The sequence below is a fragment of the Eutrigla gurnardus genome (assembly GCF_963514095.1).
Source record: "Eutrigla gurnardus genome assembly, chromosome: 19".
NCBI classification, from domain to species: Eukaryota; Metazoa; Chordata; class Actinopteri; order Perciformes; family Triglidae; genus Eutrigla; species Eutrigla gurnardus.
Window position 1 is genome coordinate 24225989 of NC_139930.1, and position 23114 is coordinate 24249102.

Sequence of the window (23114 nt, forward strand, 5' to 3'; positions counted from 1 at the left end):
TCTAATTTAAGACACATGGGATCACTTTCATTCATTTTTGTCAAATCAGCTGCTCTGAGAAGCATCAAAACAGTAATATCCTGGCACAGCAGATCGTTTTTTATCAGATATGTTCATTGGGATAAAATAATGACGACTGTTTCTATCCTGTAATTCTCCTCTGATTAAAAACCAGTAAAACACCAGTCATATGTTCCCATCAGCCTGCATCACTTTCAAACTAAAGGACAATACAGCACCATTCACCAAGTCAACATCCCCACACGACACTTACGTTTATTTTCTTTGGTCTGATCCAATGACTTGTATTAGAGGTCACACAATGCACAAATAGATGCTTTATTAGATTGTCATCCTGCCATTTCTATCTATACTTTTATTTATTTGTTTATTTGTTCCTGTTGTTTTTTTCTCCTGAGATTGATCCTGCTCTCCATTTAATCACAGTCCTATTAACTGAGCATAACTAATAATAATAACTGCTGATATGAGAACAGGTTACTTAAAGTTGAAAATGACCATTCAAGCTCCACCTGGCAACATTTTAGATGCACTGTTTTCAAATATCCTTGTGACAACATCTGAAGCCACGACGCGTCACTCATCCAAAAAATGTGTTTGTCTGTCGTATGTACACACACACACACACACACACACACACACACACACACACAGAAAGCCATGTCATTCCATGGAAACTTGCTTTTTGTCCTAGGAAATGAGACACGGACGCCAAACCAGATACAGGAAGTAAACGGCCACCAAGTCATGGTGGAAACTGAGGGTGGAAGCTAAGAATATGGCAGACCTGTGTGTGTGTGTGTGTGTGTGTGTGATCTGTGAACTTGTGGTCACAAGAAAAGAATCACATCAGGAATGAAAATTGCTCTGAAAGAAGATTTTTATCTTTCTGTTTTTCAAAAACACTGAAAACCATGTCTGCTCTAGAATCAGCAACAACATCCCAGATGAGCCGTTTCTTGGGTTGCCAGTTTGGGTCCTCATGTCGTTTGCTGTTTATTCAAAAGCCGTCCACCAGATCCACTTTATTATTCTCACTGAGCTCTGTGTTTGTGTTGAAGAGGACAAACACTCGGCCTGTTACACGTGGCGGAGCGGCAACCCGAGCCACATAAAGCCAGAGCCGTGTCTGTCTCACAACATATTTATTTCCTGTCTCAACAACCGCGGCTCATCCAGACTTTGTTTATGGGAGATGCAAAATTCGGGCAGAAAAGATCCAAACTGTGGCCGGTTTCACCATTGTTCTAGCTCCCTTAGTTAAACAGATTTAAAGCTTGTTGTTATGTCTGTTAAGACGTCTGGAGAGCTTTTGTTTTCCAGAGATTTTGCTTCGTGAAAACAAAAAGGAGCTGGAACATTTTGTATGTTACCGTTTCTCTGCTTCTTTTTTCTTTCTCTTTCAGTTTCTGTTTGCCTGTTGTCATCTTTTCCTGTTTCTGCTCACGTCTTCTCCAGAGGCCTGTTCTCCGAAGCAGGATTTGGGGTTAGCGAGGTAACTTCAGGGTTAACTCTGAGTTTTCAGTACAATGCTGGTTCACTTCTTCCCGGGGTACATCGCCATGGTAACATATGCTGCAGAGCTAACCTGCTCCGGAGCAGGTTATGTTCCAGATAAGAGATCAGTGTATAAAAGCACAAAAAGTGGATAGGCACTATAGGCGATGCATAAGGGAGCTGCACCATTGGGGGCGCCAAAGCGATGGTAAAAAAAAATAAATGATGTATTTTTGCTATTTTCTATATTAAGCTGCTGTTGTGTTTATTTGATAACAGAAAGATACCCTGGGTATGTTGAACGTTGCAGTACAGGCCTCTGGCTGCTCTTTCATCATCAACATCATACAGCACAGTTACAGGATATGAAACCACTATTAAATATTAGATTGAGTGGATTTATGTATTTGATGCAGCAGGTGGATGTCAGTTTAAAGTATATTTCTCATCTTTCTGTTGTTGTCCTCACAGAGAGAAGTCTGGGAAAGTCCTTATTATAGTGGGTTTCACATCTCTTCTCATTAATGTTGTTCCACTGTTTGCCAGCCAGTGTTCCACCACATTTATAGCCTGTGTACGTGTTTGTGTGTGTGTTTCCATGCATTATATGCATACATGTCTTTGAGTGTGTGTTCCATCTCCACCAGCAGCCAGATTTCATCTGATCTCTCCCTGGCATATATATAGTCTTTTTACGATAACAGAATCTGATGGACTAATGGGCTATAAAAGATTAACACAGCAGTTTGTATGAACGCACAAATATCCTGAGGTTGCTTTTAAAAGGAATATTTCCACACTGAGACGACCACAGAGATTGAGGCCTTTCACGTTCATCTAACAAGAAGCTACAAGTAAAAAATGACCTATATGACATCAGCTTCACAGTGTTTCAATTGTTGTAATACATTAATAAGAGCTGTAATACAATAATAATGTGTGTCATGCAAAAAACAAGGCACAGTGCATCTAATCAATGTAACCATGCAGTATCACATGGCAATACGGAAAGACAAGCTAATTCTAGCAGTTTTTTTTTTTATTTAAACATCCCTATAATTGGTTTATTGTGAAACCACAGAGCCCCTGATTTCAGTGTTGTGGGCTAGAAGGTGATTCTGTGTTTATTGGTGGAGGATGTCAAAGTTAAAAAGTGTATTTAAATATAAACACACACATGACTACATACACAAAAAAAATGGAGAAAACGGACACAATTGAATGCCTACACAAACACACACACACACACACACACACGCACACAAATGGAGAGAGAGAGAGAGAGAGAGAGAGAGAGAGGGGAAGAGATACAAACACACATTTAAGTCCGCTTGTCCTGTTTTTAGTTCACACAATTGTTTTTTTTATTGAACCATGAAATGACACTTTGTTTTTTCCAAATAAACCATCAGATTGTTTTTGTTCCTAACTTTGGAAACTGAAGTCCTTTCAGGAGACACCGTGTCCCAGACCAGTCCATCCTCCACTCGCCACGTTTGATGTGTTTACTGTCACTCTTTTCATGGTTGCTGCAGTGGTTTTGTCTTATTTTGACATTCTTCAGGCTATTTTGGTTCCTTCTTCATAACTTCTTTAATCATGTATATGTTCTGATGAGAGCCCAAATCATCACAGGTTGTATACACTTGTATTGAGCCACACCTGATATTCAACAAGTCATCAGGGAAAACAAATATGCCGCTTATTTATAACTCAGGGACATTTTATGTGTATTGTCTAATTTCTTGGTGATTTAAAATTGAACTATTTAATGACACACAAGCATAAACACCTGTCCACACAGACGATTGCACGGGAAATGTTCTTCCTGAGTTGCCCGTTTGCACAATTATTGTTATTCATATTACTTTTGAATGTGTGCTCGTGAACACCACATCCTGCTTGCTTGCAGACCAAATCTAATCTACATGTTGAATGATGAGGCTGGTATGATGCTATTGATTCATTTAAAAAACAAAACAAAACCAACATTGTGTTAGTTTGCCTCACAATCCTGTGTGACCTCACCCTGTCTGAGGATTTCAGACCCAAACCCTCACATGTGAGGTCAAATGAGGCCGTCATCAAACAGGAAGAACTAGTGTATTTTGGGGGACTATTTTCAGCTGCGGGCTAATACACATTTCTGCTTCAGTGAATATTTTAAGCAGCAGGACGGTGTGATGGTGCTTTCAAATAAACAGTCCGTGGTAATGAACGAACAGTGAGGCTCATTGATGGGGTTCCTGGGTGCACTGATATACAAAATTATATTAGGTAGCTCAAATCCAGCAATCTGGTTACAAAATGCAAAATCACATTTTATATTCAGTGACAACAAATGTACAGGATAGGTTTATTGGTGACTCTAAATTGCCCGTAGGTGTGAATGTGAGAGTGAATGGTTGTCTGTCTCTACATGTCGGCCCTGTGATAGACTGGTTACCTGTCCAGGTGAACCCTGCCTTCGCCCAATGATTGCTGGGATCGGCTCCAGCCCCCCCGCGACCCTGAATACAGGATAAGCGGTAGACGATGGATGGATGGATGGATGGAAAAAATGTAGAAAAAAATGCTTTTGAAAAACGTATTAAAGGGCAAAAACAGGTGTGTCTGCTTCTCCCATCCCAAAAAAAGAAGAGTCTGTATGTCACTCGACAGCAAAGGGATTTAATTAATCTCATATCGTGCCTGACTTTATTGAATGTTAATAAAGCCTGTATGGAATTAACATTCCGATTACATGGTTCAGACTTGAGTCAAACTTTTGACATCAGTTTTTGAGCCAAGACAAAGGACAACATGTGGCCCGAAAGAGACTAGAAGGACTTGATTTTAGACTGCCTTTTGCTACTGAAGCAGTCGTTGGTCACTTGTAGCATCCCAACAAGCCAGTTATCACCACAGTAACGAGATTGAGCATACGGTGATGAACAAGTACTACAATCATTAGGCTGATGTGAGAGTAGCCGCAGACAGACAGACAGACAGACAGACAGACAGACAGACACACATCCCATTTTCCTAATTTAAGGTCACAAAGTGCTGCTGTTCCTTTGGGGGATATACTTTTCAGCTCTTCGACAGACACATCTTTAAAAACACTTAAGATCTGTATTCTACAATTATCAGACAGCGACGGTTATCTGGGGTCAAACAAGACCCAGCAGGACCTGTGTGTGTGCACATTGTGTGTCGGTGAAGAAAAACTTGGATTCGAGTGGTTAAGTAATTGCACGTTTGTGACTGTAAGGCCTCAGAACTCATGGAGCTGTCAGAGTTCAGCAGTTGATCGGAGCGATGACACACCGTGTTACTATAATCAGGCTGTCAGCGTGCGTGTTAGCCCAGTCAACGCTGCTGACAGATAAACTGTCTTCTTTGTGTTTGTGTGTGTGTTCAAAAATGAGTGTATCCCATGCATTATATGACTATTTATGAATCATTTGTGTTTATCCTAATTACAGTTTAACCAACAATAGTGAAGAAAGAAACGCAACGAAGGAAAACTGAGCATCAGGTCGCTCATGCAATGTAAAGTGTGTGACTGTCGAGGTGATGGTGCTCAGCAGTGACTTAGGTCACGTTTTTCTCAGTCTCAGGTAACACATACAAACTTAAGAACACATGTTTTGCCACAGTATTTCCTTCACATCTGTGCATGTGTCATCATGGCAAAATGCTTCTTGTTGAACAGCTACTACTTTACTCAGATGAGGACAGAACACTTGTTTCTATTTTTTCGCTCTTACTTTATCGGCAACGATATGTTGTGGTTTCTTTCTTTCGACAAATGCACTTATTGTAAGACGCTTTGGATAAAAGCATCTACTAAACGCCCTAATGTTAATATTTCTGTCTGTCTGACAGGGGCAGACTTTTGTCAACGTGATTCATCCCCCTGACCGGTTTGGCGTCCCGGATGGTGGGATCCCATCCCAAGGTGGTCTCTAGTTATCTCAAAATATGTAGGGATGTGTCTGCGTATGTCTAGTGTACGAGTGTATGTGAAAAACTCTGCATATTCATGTATGTTCACAGTGGATATCATCAGACAGACTCAGACACTTTATGAGCCAAATCCACTTTAATGATTGGGAAATCTGCAACCATAACATCCAAATTATAAGAGAATTCAGAGAATGCATGTCTGTCTGGATACAAACCCACCTCACCCCCTTTTCATTTTTTTCCCTTCATGAAAACATGCCCCTTAGGCTTATTTTCAAATCAAAGTGAGTGTTGATGTAAAATGAAAATATTTTCAAGGCCAAAATGTGCAGCACTGTGTCAACAGATTCCCCTGACTTTAATGAAACATATTTGTGTCAAAAATAAATGTAATCTGGGGAAAGAAATGAATTCCCCTGAAATGTAACAATGCAGTTTTGTTGTATGGGAATGTCGTTTTTATGATACATTTTTGAAAAAGTGACATACTTGGAGACATTACATAGACTGTTACACCCATCAGTCTGGTGTTGCAGACAAATTCTCAATTATCCAGAGACCTCAGTCAGATGCTTTTCTTATGTCTGTGAGGAAGCTGATTCATTGTCATACCACCGCCGCTATATGGAGTTTTTTTCCCCCAGAGCCTGTCACTACATGTCCTTAAATTAACTTTATACGCAGAGAGAGAGAGAGAGAGAGACAGGGGGGGAGGGAAGTAAAGAGGCAAAAAAGTGATTTCACATACTTCTGTCTGGGCTGTAAATGTCTGAATGTCTTTATCCATGTATTTGTCTTTGCATTGTGTGTGTGTGTGTGTGTGTGTGTGTGTGTGTGTGTGTGTGTGTGTGTGTGTGTGTGCGTCTGTGTGTGCCCCCACACCACCACAGCACCGACCACAGGAAGAGTGGGAGAGAGAGAGAGAGCAAGAAAGAGACAGAGAGAGAGAGAGAGGAGAGGCGGTTAACCTCATGACATCACAATCTCAAAGCTGATTGGCTGCTGCCTGAGACTGGAGGGTTTATAAGCCAACCAGGAGCTTCGGTTTCAGCAGCAGCATCACTGAGCAGGGAACAACATCCAGGGAAACCCAGGAGATAAACTAAAGAGAAACCACGTCTGTCTGTTTCTGCAGCCGCTGAACTCTTGAAGCTTCCTACGACTCCGATACAAGGTCAGAATACAGATATGACATTATATTTACTGTTGGATGTAGTTTTTCTGCAGCACTGCTGGTGTGATGAGAGGTGGGAGGGCAGGTCCAGTTTTTTTTTTTTTTTTTTTTGCATAAGCTGCTGGAAATATCCTTTATTAAGCTTAAAGAATACAATTCAACATTAAGAAACTTGCAGTGTAAAAAGGTCTTCCGTGCATTTGAAATACACTTCACGGCCAGAAGTATGTGGACAACCCTGTCCCAACCTGGGGCCGTTATCCGGGTGTGGACTGGACCTCAATGCTTTAAGACAAAAGTGTGCTTCCAACTGTGCTAACGGGTCCTTGCCCTCCAAACCTCTGTAAAGAAATAGTTTTCTCAGTTCTGTGTGGATGATCTTGACCGTCCTGCACAAAGCCCTGAACTCAACACTGTCCAACACCTTTGGGATGGACTGGAACCCAAACTTCAGTGCTGGAGTTCACTAATGCACTTAAATGGGAGTAGGCAGGCTGATTTAGCAGCAGGCTGTTTTGGAACGACATGTTCAACTATCATATTTTAGTCCATATGCTTTCTTCTTTTTCTCCCAGCACTGTCAATACAAGTAATCAAAAACTTGCAAAAAGAAATGTCCAAAATGTCTTACTTTCTCAAGACAACAAAAGAAAAGTTCAATTCAGCTTCAATATGAACAAAGTTTTAAATGTTTTTTAAAAAAGAAAAATCCATTTGTTTTGATCCTTTAAATACAATGCCGTTTCAAGATACTCTTATAAGAAGCTCATCTCAATTAAAAACAGGTTAAAAGCAATATTGATTGTTTTTCAGTTTGGTAAAGTCTAACTGTAGGCCTTCATTTTCATTAACCCACTACATTTATCTCTTTTTTCTCCAACACACTTGCACAACATTAGTAGAAACAAAAAGTGAGGGTCAAACTAATATTAAACTTGTGGAGCCACAAAAAGGGTTTGGTTATCCACCATACAAGAGCTGCACTTAATTGTAGTTAATTATGAGTTCTCTTTTAAAGCTTTGGGCCATGGAGGTTCCGCCTGTGATTGGCCGGAGGTGAAGCCGGGGGAGGCTGTGTTTGATTGATTGATTAGTAGCATAGCGACACCAAAGCAGGAAAGGGGAAACTGTGGGCAGCAGGACACTAATTTCTGTGGGTTTTTGTGTCACATGACCAACCAGGTCCACCCACCGACTAACCACACTGAGTAACCACACTGACAACACATGCATGCTGATTAACTAGCAGCTCGGTCAGCAGCATTTCAAACTGCAGAGAAAGGTGGGAGGCCTCATCCTGTTAAACGCCTCAGTCCACTTTCAAAATAAGAGGTTATGGCTAAAAGTCGCTGGTCGCCTAAGACAAGAATCCAGGAAGTCAATGCTCTAATAAGAAATAGGCTGATGCATTACTCCTCATAAATCACAATTTTGCATTCATGTGACCTGATGTAACAAACATCCAGATAACCTTGTCCAGTCAGTTACCAGCAGTCATTTAGATGGCTGTAGGCATGCTCCCAGTTTGGTGAAGCAGACAGTCACAGGATCCAAGCTATCTACCGCTAATCGATTCATGCAGCAGTAGACAAGCAAGTAGGTTAAAATACTACTGTTGTGAATTAAGTCTGGTGGCTTTAAAGACAGTGATGTAATGGCTTCAGTTCTCCTCCAGAGAGGGCTTCTTGTTTAGGTGTGCCTCTGTTTAGGTGAAACAAAATAGTTTTTCTGATGCTCCCGTCCACAGCCGCTTTACCTGGATATCACAGCCCTTTTATGGATATGGAACTGAAGCCGTGCACTCTTTTCAAAGCCACAATACTTTATTGACAAGAACAGTAATTTTATTTCTCAGAACACGGGAATATACACACAATCCCACCTCAAAATAATCTGAACTACCCTTTTTACCCATTTGCAAACATAGCACAGCTAATGTGGACTCATATTCACTTTATTATTAACCTTATCGATTGCTTTGGAAAACTCCTGCATTTCTTTTTGCTAATTAGTGTGTGAGAGTTTCCATTTGAAAAACAAACCAACGCAGATGGACCAACCCTTTAATTAGTGAGCTTCGGAGTGGTGGGTGGTGGATTTAGTAACTTGGACTTTACGCTAAGCTAAGTTAATTGACCTAACAGACAGATATGAGACTGGCATTGATCTTTTCCTATAACTCTCGGGAAGAATGCAAGTAAGCATATTTTCCCAAAACAACCACAGCTCTCTTACCCTAAATCTAAACCCAATTCTGAACCTCAACTCTGAAACCAAGATGTAACATTCAAGCAGCACTTGGAAGAAGTGGGAACCAGACAAATTATCCAGAGCCTACTCTCGAGGTCTGAATCCTAAATCGGGCCTCCCAAAGACAGCCTTACAGAAATATACGCACGCATACAGTCGTATGGGCGTCTGGCGTGTTTCAGCTGCTCTGTGGCTTTCCAGTTATAACCTGGGAATTACACAGTATAGGCAGAGTCCACCATTACGGATCGACGCAGACTGCTCCTGCCACGACATACACGAAAAGAAGAGCTCGTTCCAGGAAGGGAGGGGAACAGAGAAACAATGGAAGGGTTTTCTTAAGCTGCTGTTAACACCTGTAGTGACAAAAGAGGATGCATTATATTTAGCTGATATTTCACTTCGGTAAAATAGTTACTGTCAGCAAATTCCAAGACTAAAACCAACAATGAACGGATCCCACTAACAAGTATTGTCTTTTGAACCTGAAAGCTGATATATCTAATGTACCATAGAGCTCCATTGTTGTTGCCACAACCTTTTAAAAGCACATTAGTGGGTCCACACTGCTGGACACAATCCCATATACACAGTCCTGGTGCTGTAAATACTCACTAGAGCACCAAATGTGTTGTACTCTGCCAAACATCCACTTTCCAAACATCCACTTTCATCTCTTTCTTGATCATAACGGTTATTTTTTCACATCTACTGGACCAAAATCGTCCACAAACTTCCCGTCTCATAGTTGAATAAACCACGCAGCGATGGGATTTTCTCTCTCTGATGAGAGAAATGGTTTTACTCTGTCCGAAACACAACCACTCCCTTTGATGTGTAATTAAGGATAATGACAATCCTGTGAACTTCCCAGGAAGTGCCACTGCTAGTTATTGGTCATGTGACCATGCAGCATCCATTTTTAGAGAGTTTGAAATGGCATTGGGTTTATTGTTAGTTTATGGCCTCCGGGCGAGTATTCTGGTCTCGTACAAGCTTATGTTTTATTGTGTGACTTAAATCTGTGTATTTCTGCTTTTCTCCCAATATAGACTAACAAACTGTGACACAATGAAAGTGGCCGTTGTTTTCGTTCTGCTCTTCGCCACCGTCCTCTGCCGGCCGGTGAGTTTTTTTCTCTTTAACGTCAAAACTTCACAATACATTTTGCTGAATTACGACTGCATGACGGCTTTTTCCTAATATCATGTAACATTTTTTGACGGCAGTTTCAATGAATTCCAACAGCAGTTTAGGTTTATTGACATACGATAAAATGTGCATATATCCTTTTTTGCTTATTAGGTGAAAAGATCTGCCAGCAGTTCAGAGAGCTCTGAAGAAGTGGTGAGTATCTGGAGAGAGAGAGAGAGAGAGAGAGAGAGAGAGAGAGAGAGAGAGAGAGAGAGAGAGAGAGAGAGACTTCCACATTGACTGATGTTGGTTTCATCCACAGGGGGGAGCAGCTACACTCCTCACGAGACAAGGAGCAGAGGTGACGCAGGTAAAATATTACATTTTTTCATTGCTTTGTGTTTGGTTGGAGAACACCCTCTGGTCTTATTAAGTTTAAAAAAAGTCCAAAAAAAGTGGGCATTTAAGTTGCATTATGGGAAATGTAGGACAAATCTGGGCAAATCATAATCAGCCTCTGCTCTTTCAATGTTTACATTCCTCCTTCAAATTGTCTTTTGTGAGCCCCTGAAAAGTATGGAAGTGCAGAACTAAATCACTGGACTATCCCTTCCAGTCTTGCATCAACACCTCATCCTGATGTCCTGTGCTGTTATTGCTAAGGGAGTCCAACAGCTTATTTGTGAGACAGGTGACAAGAATGTAAAAGCCTCAAAAAACAGTCAAACGTAAAAGGAGGACTAACATGATATATTGTTTCTGTCACGTTGCAGGACGTTGTAGCAACAGCAGCTGCCGACTCAGACGAGAGCGCAGACAGTTCAGATCAAGACCAGGTAAGAATGCCAAATCAATATATTAAATCAGATCAATCATATTTTACCTAGACACATCTTGCAGATGTTCTTTTTGTCTGCAGACTACAGTTCTGGTGACGTTTATGGCTCTCTTTTAACGATTCTTGCAGCAAGCGGCAGACACAACTGCATCGCCCAATACAGACTCTGTCAACAGCGAGGACAGCGATGATGACGATGACGATGCAGAGGACAGTGTGAGTAACATGCCAATCGCACGTCTGGTTGCACACAGAGCTAGGAGGTTTGTGCTCACCTTCCACCTCTGTGTCTCCAGGAAACCGAGGAGGATGATTCTAGCGACAGCTCCGAGTCAGGTGAGGCCTCCACGGCGGCTCCCGCCACCGTCACCCCTGTCATCGTCACAGAAGAACCGGCGGTGTTCGAGACCACTGCTGAGCCCATTGTGCCGACCATCGTCACGGATGACACCCGCGGCGACAACATGGGAGGCTACCCCAGCGACTATAAGTCCATTGTTTACGTGGAGGATAAATCTTACCACAAGGTTCCTGCTCCTTACAAGTCCTACGAGTATATGGGCGTGGAAAAGAAGACGGCCTACGACATGACGGAGGACAATGAGGTGGACAAGTCACTGAAGGTGTATAAGGTACAGGTTAGTTTGATTTTCTTAACATCTGTCCGTAGAGCCTACATTAATTACAACTGTCTGTCTGTAACATTTCTATTACCCATATGTCAGGGTTTACAATATGGTGAATCAGAGCTGGAACTCCACAAAACCATTCTCACTTCATTCTACAAAAAACCTGAATACACCAAGATGTAAAAACGGCTGCACTGCAGGTACTAATCCTCTCATCCTCCTCTGCCTCACCTCCAGGCCCTTCAGGTCCACACCGACCTCCTGGAGGAGGACACCAGCACCCCTGAGGTGGAGAGCCAGAGCCTTGACCAGGACCCCAGCCCCCGCCAGGCCTCTCTCCCAGAGGAGAGCACCAATGATGCCACCACCAGCGAGAGCGAGAGCTCCAGCGCCCCAGAGGAAGATTCGGAGAGCGCCAGCGCCGCCAGCGCCAGCCAGGAGTCAGAGGATGAGGACAGCCAGAGCAGCGAGGCCACAGCCACACCCGGAGCTGCTGACAGCGATTCAGATGAGAGTGCCGGGAGTGATTCAGATGAGCAGGCTGCGGCACCCGACGCCACCACTGACGTGCCAGTGGTCATCACTGCCAAATAAGTGCCGACCCATTCTAGGAAATGGGGGTGGATGGTAGTGTCAGATAGAGTCACATAAAGAGCACATGTTGCATCCAGGTGCAATTCGCCCCCCTACCTCCCACTGTAGGGCCAAACAGGGACAGCCATGCATACATTTTTATTGATCTCTATGTGTTCAGACAATATTTCTGTGATTATTTGTGCATCTTTTGGGGAGCAGAAATGCTTTTCCTTCTGGATTGTATCTAAATAAACCAATAACTCCTGCATCCTGTGGTCTGGTTGCCGTGGTAAATCCCATGTTTGACCCCACAGGGGAAAACTGTAGGATGTTGAAACTAACGACTGCAACGTGGAGGTTGACAAACCTCATGACCTTTGTCCTCGCCTCTCTCCCCTCCACTAGAGCTGGGTAAAATGTCAAAACTGGAAAGGAACGAAGAAATAACATTTGAGTCTTGATATCTACACCAGCACAATACTGCATTTAACCATTACTCACTGCAAAATGCAGACCTACATCTTTTTCTTGCTTGAAAAGAGGAAAGAGCACAATTTATTTAACTACTTGTAATATAATTTCTAGCATAATAACCTTTAAAATTGACATTAGGCCATATGTTTGCTGCCTGTGTGGGTTTGCTTTGTTGCTGGCTAGTATCAAATGTGCTGGTGGAGATAAAAGGATGTAAATAGAGAGAGAGATGCCCCATCTATCACAGGGTTCAGTCAGGTATAGATGCAGTACACACACACATGCACACACACCTGTTGATTTGCACAGTTACCTACGTACACTACATGTTGTTAGTCCCATGTTGTTTATTGTAATGTATCATATTGTACCATTTATAAAATATTAATAAAGTTCTTTTTCATAAAAAAGAGATGCTGGTTGTTTACATTTGTTTTAGAGGTGAAGACGTGTGTAAGAGTAGTGAGATGACAGGCTGAGAAGAGAGATAATAAGCCAATGCAAATGTCAAAACAAAAATCAGAAAAGATAAGAAAAGTCGTTTTTGTACCCTCTGCTTCCAGGGCTTTATGCTTAGCTAGGCTAATCGCCTCATGACCCCAAGTCCCACTGAACACACAGACATGATTTTGATAAATAGATCCTCTAATCTCACACAAAAGAAACTTCTTTCCCAAAATGTTTTATCTAGTCCTGCAGAGCAAGCACTTTCAGCATTGGAGACAAACATTATTAATTGCGTGCATTAAAAATTGTCAAGGATTCATAGGCTGTCGAATTAAACTCGACCGCATATCATATCATAAGTTGTTCACCATCTTGGCCTACACTCCTGCAATCAGCCCCATCCATCGTGATAAAAGAAGTCAAAGAATCAATGATAAACCAGCAAGCAACTGTGAAAAGTTCTTCCTTGCATATTTTACTCCACAATTTTCAGGGACAGAATCAATCCGTCCTCCTCTATGTTTAGAACAACTAGCAATATTAGAGTGATTTCTACATAAACCTCTTGAAGCGCCTAGTTTTTTGTCTAGACTTCATCTTCTCTGATATTCATCATTGTCATCCGTTAATGCCCCCCACCTCTCTCAAAAGTGTAGAAACATAAACACAGAGGGGGTTCTGACTGATTACAGGCCTCATATCGTCTGTGACACCAAGCTGCAGCAGCGAAGCCCCTCAGGGGTGAAGACGAGACAGCAGGGAGAAAATGTTTTCAGATTGATGTTCCTGTCACAACTGTGATTGCTAATCATCCAGTATACGTCAATGGAGTGAAAGTGATATTACAGAGATAACTATTCACAGTTTACAGGGAAATAAACATGCTGGGTACGTTTGTGCAGGCGAAGAGGCTTCACATGCATCTGAAAAATAATTTTGGACAGGACCGTGTGAGACTGATCAGCGCAACGTTTCTTCCATTTATTGATTTTTTCATAAATATGCTTCCTGTCATCACTTGTAGTAAAGAAGTACCTGTTTTGTGATTCAACAGGACACTCTTTAATTTGCATTTAATTAATAGTGTCTCTTTATCATATAACTATGTACATTAATCCACTTGCAGGCTGAATTTTAAACAAAATTTATACTTTAGCTTTCCTTGAAAATAATTATTCAATAAAGAATTATTAAGAGATTTTAATCATGATTTTCAAGATGATTCAAGATTCACTTTATTGTGTCTCCCAGGGGAGAAATTTGTCTCGGTTTTGGGTTGGTTGCTGCATCACAGTAGGATATCACATGACATACAACACACAACACACAGCTAGTTAACCGTATGGGTAGGACAATTAAAAACATAAGAAAGAGAAGTAAAAACATTTGAACAACAGTGCAAAAAATTGTTGTACATGATATTGTGCAAAGAACGCAATTAACCAGCCATTCCATTCACAAGACATACCCCCCTCCCATCATATTACATCATATAAGGGAGTCTCTGACTCAGCCTCAGCTCAACATGCAGTAGGTGTTAATTAGTCTGAGTGGGTGTCATTTAATTTTTAGATTGCATTTCACAATTTTTCACCATGATGAATTATTGCAGGAACAATAAGAAAATGTTCACTTTCAGTATTATTTATATATTTAACAATAAAATGAAGCTGGATTATCAAGCGAACCCTGACGTGGACATTGTATCATTGTAATTCTGATGTCGGATTACACTGACGTCCCATGTCAGTGATTTATGTTTACTTTATTATCCCTCTGTGTGAAAGAGACACTGCTTAAAGCAAGGCAGATTATCATGAATATATGGTTAGCAAAAGTTCTTCTGGGAGAGTGTCATCACAGGACTCCCTGATATTAAAACAATCTGTGTCATTTAATTCATTGAAACATTTAATAACTGTCTTTGTCACATAAAATGTACTTTTTTATGTTGTTTTGTGGCATTCCCCAGTTTTCTTCAAATTAGTAAAACAGCGCCCCCTTGCGTATAATTGCTGGTAAATGTCAGTCAGCCACTGTGGTGAAAGGTTAATTGTGCTTATTAAAAGGTGTCTACCCATACATTAAAATGAAAAACAACAAATAGTCAGATAAAGTCACAGTTACTGTAACATTTAACAAGAGAAAACGTGAATTGAAGTGAGATATTATTGTTCTGGACAGTTAGAAATGAGATTTAATCCTCAGAAACGGCCAGCAATAGTTAGCTAATTTTCCTATGTAGCTAATGATGCTAGCTAGCTGTTAGCTTGTTAGCTAAAGCTAGCAGTTTGTCAACAAACGAAACATCATGTAATGACGATAAACTTCATGACCACGAAAGAAGAACGGGCTTCATAAACAAATAACGTGAGTCATGTACACCAGAGGTCTTCAACAGGGGGTCCGCTGGTTGATTAGACATTTTTTTATATTCACCTCCACAATTTTTTTTAAACACACAGAAAATTATATGAAGTTCTTTTTAAATGTTATACAGCTGTTTTTAAGGTCCATCCATCCAAGGTTAGACAAGTTGTGTGCTACTCATCAGGGTCAGACATCTCACTAATGTGGGAGTATGTATTCAGTGATTCACTTTTCACAGGATTCACTGCCCATACTACATGTATGTTTAAAATTAAGACATGGATCTGTCAATGTTAGGTTAATAGTTAAGTATTGTATGCATATGCACATGTTTTAAAAATGTCAATTTCAATAGTGTTTGTGCATGGTTACATGCAATTGACAGACATAATCTTGGCAGGTATCAGTTTGAGGTATGTTTATAAATGGCAGTGGCACGGCCACCCATACCACTGTACCTTGCATGTTCAAAATAAAAACATGAATATATGAACCTGTTTATTATTTGAATATCTTAGTATTGAATGCACAACAACAAGGTACATTTCTACAAGGCACTATAGGACCGGTTTAATATAAAACACAATTTTATACAATATATATATATAAGTAGGGGGTCCCCGCTCCATCTCTCCATCAGTTTGGGGGTCCTTGGCCTGGAAAACGTTGAAGACCCCTGATGTACACTATTGTTGCAAGTGAAGGTGCATAGAAGAATACACGGAGTCGGGCTGTGTCTCATAGTCATCTGTATTGAACGAGTTAGCGCATAACAGGACTGACGCGTGACGACTGCCCGAGTCCATACACACACAAGCCCACTAGAGGGAGCTGTCGGCTACCCTACAACATCTCCCTTCCTTTAGTATAACACAATACCAAGACAAAAGCATCCACTGACTCTCCATCCTCTTGTTTAAGGTTTCCAAAAACATACCTCTCAAAGATCACATTCTTGCTGGGTGTGAAGTATTGCCCCAGTTTGTCGAGTATCGCACCCGCGTCTTTCTGCTCTTCCTCTGTGAGTCCCAGGTTGTGCTTGTAAACATGGTGGCAATCCTTCCCCATTAGCCTCCTGAGCGTTGCTGCCTGCACCGGCTTCTCTGCCTTGTCGATCCCGGTCGCAAGCAGATAATCCTCAAACTCTGAACGAAAGCTAGCCCAGTGGCAGTGAAGATCCCCAGTCATCTTCATGGGCTCCGGTGGCGGAATGTTGGAAGCCATCTTCCCCGCGCGGTGCTAACGCTAACAGGCTAACTGAAACTTCTAACTATCCATCCATCCATTTTCTACCGCTTATCCTGTATTTAGGGTCACGGGGGGGCTGGAGCCGATCCCAGCTGTCATTGGGCGAAGGCAGGGTTCACCCTGGACAGGACGCCAGTCTATCACAGGGCCGACATGTAGAGACAGACAACCATTCACGCTCACATTCACACCTATGGGCAATTTAGAGTCACCAATGAACCTATCCCCATCTTGCATGTCTTTGGACTGTGGGAGGAAGCCGGAGAACCCGGAGAGAACCCACGCTTACACGGGGAGAACATGCAAACTCCACACAGAAGGAACCCGGGCCGACCCGGGAATCGAACCCAGGACCCTCTTGCTGTGAGGCGAGAGTGCTACCCACTACACCACCGTGCAGCCCAAACTTCTAACTATGTCTAGCAAAACAAATAAACGCACGCTGTTCCATTGACAGGCAACGTAGCACGCACTCTGGTTTCCAAAACCACTTCTGACACCATGTTGCAAGTGAAGGTGCATAGAAGAATACACGGAGTCGGGCTGTGTCTCATAGTCATCTGTATTGAACGAGTTAGCGCATAACAGGACTGACGCGTGACGACTGCCCGAGTCCATACACACACAAGCCCACTAGAGGGAGCTGTCGGCTACCCTACAACAACTATTTCTACTGGCTTAATGTGGCTGAATGTGTCTGTTGCTGTGTATATTTGCTAAATAGTTGTTATGAATACTTATTTAAATGTACTTTGCATTTTTGTGTGTCTGTTAACTGGAGTCGTTGTGTTAATGTCGCCGATATTTAATGTCTTGTTTAGTCTGTTGACTGTTGTAGCTCTGCAGAGGGTCTAGCAGAGATTTGGTTTTATTTTCCTACTTTATGTAAAACTCAAATAATAACAGGACAATAGGCTGATTATTATAACTATAGGCTATTCATCCATGAGTCACACGGGGAGACCTGTGTAATTCTGCAGTCAGAAATGAGACATGAAGAAGCCATAAAGGAAAGAAAAACATTGAGGAGTTTAATGGACCTACCGCAGTTTATCTTGCGTAGTGCTGCCCAGTAAAGTACTCTGGTTAGGGTTAGAGACGAGGATGTACCCTCTGGGTGCTAATATTTCTGCGGTTCCGAGTAGTCCCGGATATCTGGGCCAAGACCTCCTCTCACTACAGTTCAATTAGTAATTTGAGGATGACAGAATGCAGTTGTTGGAGTTAAGAGATGCCCACACCACTCGCAAGCTGCCAGTATACACTCAGTTTATACTTTGCTAATAAAATGTTACATAATCTGCGTCCCAATATTGCATTTTTGCAAAGGTGTTGGATGGGGTTGAGGTTCAGGGCCCCTAGCCGGTGGAGAACTTTTATTTACGGACCAGACTTTTTTCACAGGGGTATTGTTGGGCAATATAAGTGTTTAAAAGTTCCAAATATCAGCCAGAAAGCTGTTTGATATCCTGAAGGTCCAACTAGACTGTAACAACTTTTGTTCCCCACTAGATGGGGCAGATTCTTATTTTTTTTAGACTTGAGTTATAGGAATGAACATGAGTGATCAGAGCACGTTTTTAGCAATTTTAAAAAACTTCTCAGACCACAGGGTCAATATTACTTGCAAATACAGCATGTGAGAGAGATATTGCTGTTGAACCATTTGAATATAATTTTCAGTGCTGTGATTCCTGTAAATAAAAGTCCATTCACCTTAATGTTGGAGTAGTTGCAATACTGACACACACAAACAAAATGACCTGCATGGGTTAGATACCACTACTGGACTATAGAGGAATTTTAGATCCAGTTCAACGCAATGAAGTACGACGCGTGTTAGAACAACCAATCAGACAACTTTAATGAACCGTCTTCAGACCACATATTTAATTTGGGAATATGTGAACTCACAACCCATAATTAAACCCACCCACTGTGGCAATAATTCGACATTCGAGTTTGACACACCCTCCACAGTTTGTAAATATACTGGTGTGGCAGTTAATACTTAAAAGAACCATGTGTAGGATTTAGGGGGTTTTATTGGCGGAAATGGAATATACTATTTAGAATGTGTTCATTAGTTTGTGTCAAACTGGCCTCGCTGAGTATCTGTATCTTTGACAGCACCTACACTATGCCCATAAGCAGCAATTGCAGGTGTGATTTTGGATCTCAATTCCTACACTGCAAAAATGGAATTTCAAGAAAGTAAAAAAAGCCTTGTATCAAGAAAATAAGTCTTATTTTTTGTCCAAAAAGAATATTAATCTTGTCAAGCAAGTTTTGCATTAGAAAAAATATCTCATTTTAAGAAAGTATGCCTTACTTTTTCTTGATAAGATATTCCAGCTAATTTTGAGCTAGAATGAACCAGAAAAAGAGTATAAAAATGTTTTACGATCAAACCCAGCGGGGCACCAAGATTATTTGCCTTATTTTAAGAGTAAGACCATTTGCACAACATCTCAATTCAAGAATGCCATGAAACAAGGACAAAAGTTTTTATTATTAATATTATCATTTTCATTACAGGACAGTTGCTTGGTGAGATTGAAAACCATATGGGATATTATGCTGCAAACCAGCTGCAACATGATGTTTAGTTGCTATGCTGCTACAATAACTGATGTATTATTATTTTGATAGTGAGGTTCAAATCAAAACTGGCTTTTCAATCTGTTTGATTATGATGGATCTGGAATGCAGAAGTGCCCTTTTTTTTTGGGATGTTGAATTGAGCAATTGTATTGCAAAGTTAATAAAAAAAATTATCGCGGTCGGTGGCGCAGTGGATAAGGCAGCCGCCCCATGTACGGAGGCTCAGCCGGTGGTGCAGTGGATGAGGCAGCCGCCCCATGTACGGAGGCTCAGCCTCGACGCGGAAATCAGTGGTTCGACTCCCGGCCCGGCAATCTCTTTCGCGCATGTCTTCCCCCTCTATCTCCCCTTTCCACACTGTCTCTCTCATAATAAAAATAAAAAAGGCTTGCATGGCACTCCAGCCATAAAAAAAAAAAGTAACTGAGAAAGTTTTGGTATCTTGATTTAAGACATCACTTTTATATTTGTTATGCTGTTTTAAGAAATTATGTCTTATTTTAACTACTTTTATGCTCATTATCAATCCCAGATTAAGGTGTAATTTCTTAAATGAGTAAATCAAAAAATTCTAATTTTGAGTAATTTAATCTTGAATTAGTGTTTTTTTCATTGCTTGTTTTAGAAGAATTTGGATTAGTTTAAGATTTTCTGTCTAGTTTAAAGTCTCATTTTAGTCTTTCGGAGCTAAGAAATTTGGGCTTATTTTAAGAATTGCTTGTCAAGCAAAAAAAGCTTACCCCATTGGCAGATTTTTTTGCTTGATACAAGATAATTTGATTGAATATGAGAATATTTTACTTCTTTCTAGAAGGGCTGTTTTTGCAGTGTAGAGAGCGCTTGTGATTTTTCCCAAGAATGTCACCACAGACGGTTTGTAATACTGCATACACAAGGCTTACATCAGTGGGCCATAGGCTCAGTTACCATTGCATTAACTCATGCCGTCATTGATAGTGATAGAATTAAATTAAATGTATTTAAAAGGAAATCAGATTATCACTTCATCACAATTCTCGCAGCTGAACTAAAACAAGTCCTGAAGGTGACACATTTTAATAGGAATGTGGTTAGTTAGTTGTCGCCTCTGTTGTCTGTGATGGGAAATGTTGGAATCTCAGCGGTAAAACAACCATTGTCACATCCAGGTGACGTGGCAACAACAGGTGGGGTCGCTGGAGGGGGTGTCACACTCGACTCATCTGTTGTGTCTGGCTCAAGGGTGGGCGTACTCCCGTCTTCTGCAGTGACGGATGTCATGGCAGTGATGGTCACGGCCGGTGTGGTCTCATCCGTGATTAAAACTTCCTCAGAGGACTCCTCCGAAGAGTCGCTGTCTGAAGAGTCACTAGATTCCCGTGACTCCTGTGACTGACTTGACTCTGAAGACGAGGCGCTAGAAGAATCGGAAGACCTAAAAAAAACCCTGGCATTCCCCTCCAGCCATTCTTGTGTCAAGACATTGTTGGCGATATCAGCATCCTGATGCCGAGGCCAACCAATCTGTGGAGGGAATATAAAATGAATGAAACTATTAAGTGAAGCCCACACTTTCCTGCCTGATTTCTTAGCCCAGTATCCCTCAATATCACCTCTAAATTGCATGATTCTTCAGAACATGATTTACCTTCAGCGCCAATGCAGGAGGAAGTGTGTCTTACATTAGTGAGGCAGGAAGTAAATGCTGTCAACTTTTAAAAACACTGTAATCAGGTTCTCCATACTGGCAGTAAGCTATGAAGTGCAGGCATTGGACCAATATGTAATTTTAACAATGGTCTCGGTGTAAATTTAACAACATCAGTGTCGATACATGCATCTCTACTAGTAGAGGTTACAATATTACATTCCATAACAGGAACAATGTAGCAATTCTAGAGGCTTATCAGTACTGGGATGAAAGGTATTGTCCTTGGCGCTAGAGGAAAGGTCTTCTGATAATTATAATCAAAAGAGGAAAGCAGGTATCAACAAACATAAAGCAAAGCTGTAGACAGAAAGAGGAAATTCAGAGAATTGTCTCAATATGTACACTACAGGACAATGAATAGAGATGATTTAAACCAGAACATCTCAAGGAGAATCTGTAAATATTCATGCTATAAAAACACTACAGTTTGACTGGATGAGGGAAGATTCAGCTTTGCGGTTAGCTTACCGGCTTGGCGGAGGCTGTTGTAAACAGAAGTACGATGACGAGGGCGGCTGTCGAAAGCTTCATCTCTGATTGGTTGGTGTCAGCGAAGGAGGGAAGCCACAAACAAAAACACATTGTTTACTACACAGCAACCTTAAAAGAGACACTAGCAGAACAATCGGATTAACAAAGGGGAATTGCAATAATCTATCTAAAAAAATAAAAATAAAAAAATGACCACAAACTTGGTGAGAAGTTGGTCATAAACCCATAACATATCAAGACATACAAGACGTTAATTAAAAACATGTACATCAAAATTGAATTTTAATTTAAATGAATTTAAAAACATACCCGTTTTCTGCACTAGTTCTTTCCTCTCTTGTATTCAGAATGAAATCAATTGGATTCTGTGCAGCTGTGACAACTTTCTGATTCAGTCCAGAAAGACGTTTGACCTCCACTCAGACTGGCTGCTGCTCATATATGCTGCCTGGACAGAGCAGGCTGGGCTGGGCTGGGCAGGGCTGTGACGGGTAGGGACCTGTGGAAAGGATTGGGCAAGAGTTATTGCTATGGGCTGGAATGGAGGGGCAGGAGAGGAAGTTAACCACATACATTCACAGATCACCAAAATGCTAGATGAATCGCTGTAAACAATATTTTGTTTCATGAGTCATATATTTTATGATTCATATATTTTCTCAGCCAAATTAAATATTCCTTTGTGTGCCTCCGTACGTCAGACAGGTCGTTATAGTTTGCGGTGTATGTTGATGTGATCTTAGCTTGGAACCTGGCAGAACCTCAGTCAACGTTCCCCTTTCCTGTTATACTTAGATCAGCTACATCTGTTTAAAGGTAACATTACTATGGAGTATGGAGGTCATTGGTGTCATAGATCACCAACGTCAGCTTGGTTGGCTTCGTCCTTATTTCTTAAGAAGACATGAATTATCATTATCCAGGGAAGATCAGGGCCGATGCACTTTCTATATGTTATCTCTATGAACCACTCTAAAGTAACTATTGGTGTTATCTTTCTGGATATACACAACTTCTGACAACCCTACAGGAAAAGTTACCTGAGTGAAGGTTCTCATTGTGACATATCCTTCCATGGCAGGCTGTAGTCAGTGCTGTCAACTTTTTAAAGCTATTGCCTGCCACAGAAACGATCTAATACAAACTACAGCTTTCTGCTAAACAGAACAGATGTGGCCGTGTTTCTTTTATATCAAGCTTGTACGTAGCGGGGTGGTACACAGGAAGGATCAATTTGTGCTCCTCAGGTTTCACTTCCAATGCACATATTCTGTACCAATGCAGGCATGTAGTGAGACAGAAAAGAAGGCTGTTGACTGTTGAGGTGGTGATGTTGAATAGTCATGTCTTAAAAGTACAATTTTTTAAACCGTAACCACAATTGTTACCAAATCGCAAGTAACCATAGTTTCCATGTAGAAATCTCATTGGAATTGGATGTTGCATGACGTTGTTGTTAAACACTGAACTGAAATGCGACATGATGACAGGAGGCGACAGAGAAATGACGAAAGGAGACGGAAGTCTGAACGAGGTGATGGGGAAATGATCCAGCATACAGACGGGCTCATGGTTAAGCAGCCAGTGGAATGTTACAGTAGAGTCACACTTTGATCAGACCTGTGTGACACCACTGTGTGACTTCATCAGTCTGAAACTTTTCCTCTCCTCTCTTCCTCTCTCTTCACCTCAGGGTGAATCATAAACAAGATGAATCAT

General features: G+C 41.3%; 1 protein-coding gene and 1 long non-coding RNA gene across 3 annotated transcripts; one reads left to right on the forward strand and one right to left on the reverse strand.

Moving 5' to 3' along the window:
* The first annotated feature begins 6524 nt into the window (after window positions 1-6524).
* spp1 (secreted phosphoprotein 1) lies at window positions 6525-12338 on the forward strand. Of its 2 annotated transcripts, none has more exons than XM_084034606.1 (8): window positions 6525-6643; window positions 9946-10018; window positions 10199-10240; window positions 10350-10397; window positions 10801-10863; window positions 10995-11081; window positions 11162-11503; window positions 11732-12338. In XM_084034606.1, the coding sequence occupies exons 2-8, from the start codon at window positions 9965-9967 to the stop codon at window positions 12086-12088; spliced, it is 993 nt and encodes a 330-aa protein (XP_083890732.1). In that variant the 5' UTR covers window positions 6525-6643; window positions 9946-9964; the 3' UTR covers window positions 12089-12338. The 2 variants fall into 2 exon arrangements, with proteins under 2 accessions (XP_083890732.1, XP_083890733.1); XM_084034607.1 differs by having other exon boundaries at window positions 11162-11497.
* Window positions 12339-18183: 5845 nt separating this feature from the next.
* Window positions 18184-21862, reverse strand: LOC311029736. The gene is made up of 3 exons (XR_014598909.1): window positions 21705-21862; window positions 21372-21436; window positions 18184-20716 (listed from the first exon to the last, which is right to left on the reverse strand). It is a non-coding gene; the product is annotated as an uncharacterized lncRNA (long non-coding RNA).
* Between the last annotated feature and the right edge of the window lie 1252 nt (window positions 21863-23114).

Bases quoted from the DNA above. Each gene is read 5' to 3' on its own strand.
- spp1 (XM_084034606.1), top strand. From the start codon at position 9,965: ATGAAAGTGGCCGTTGTTTTCGTTCTGCTCTTCGCCACCGTCCTCTGC. The intron at 10,241-10,349 runs GTGAGTATCTGG...TTTCATCCACAG, and splicing joins CAGAGAGCTCTGAAGAAGTG to GGGGGAGCAGCTACACTCCT. The intron at 10,864-10,994 runs GTAAGAATGCCA...CGATTCTTGCAG, and splicing joins ACAGTTCAGATCAAGACCAG to CAAGCGGCAGACACAACTGC.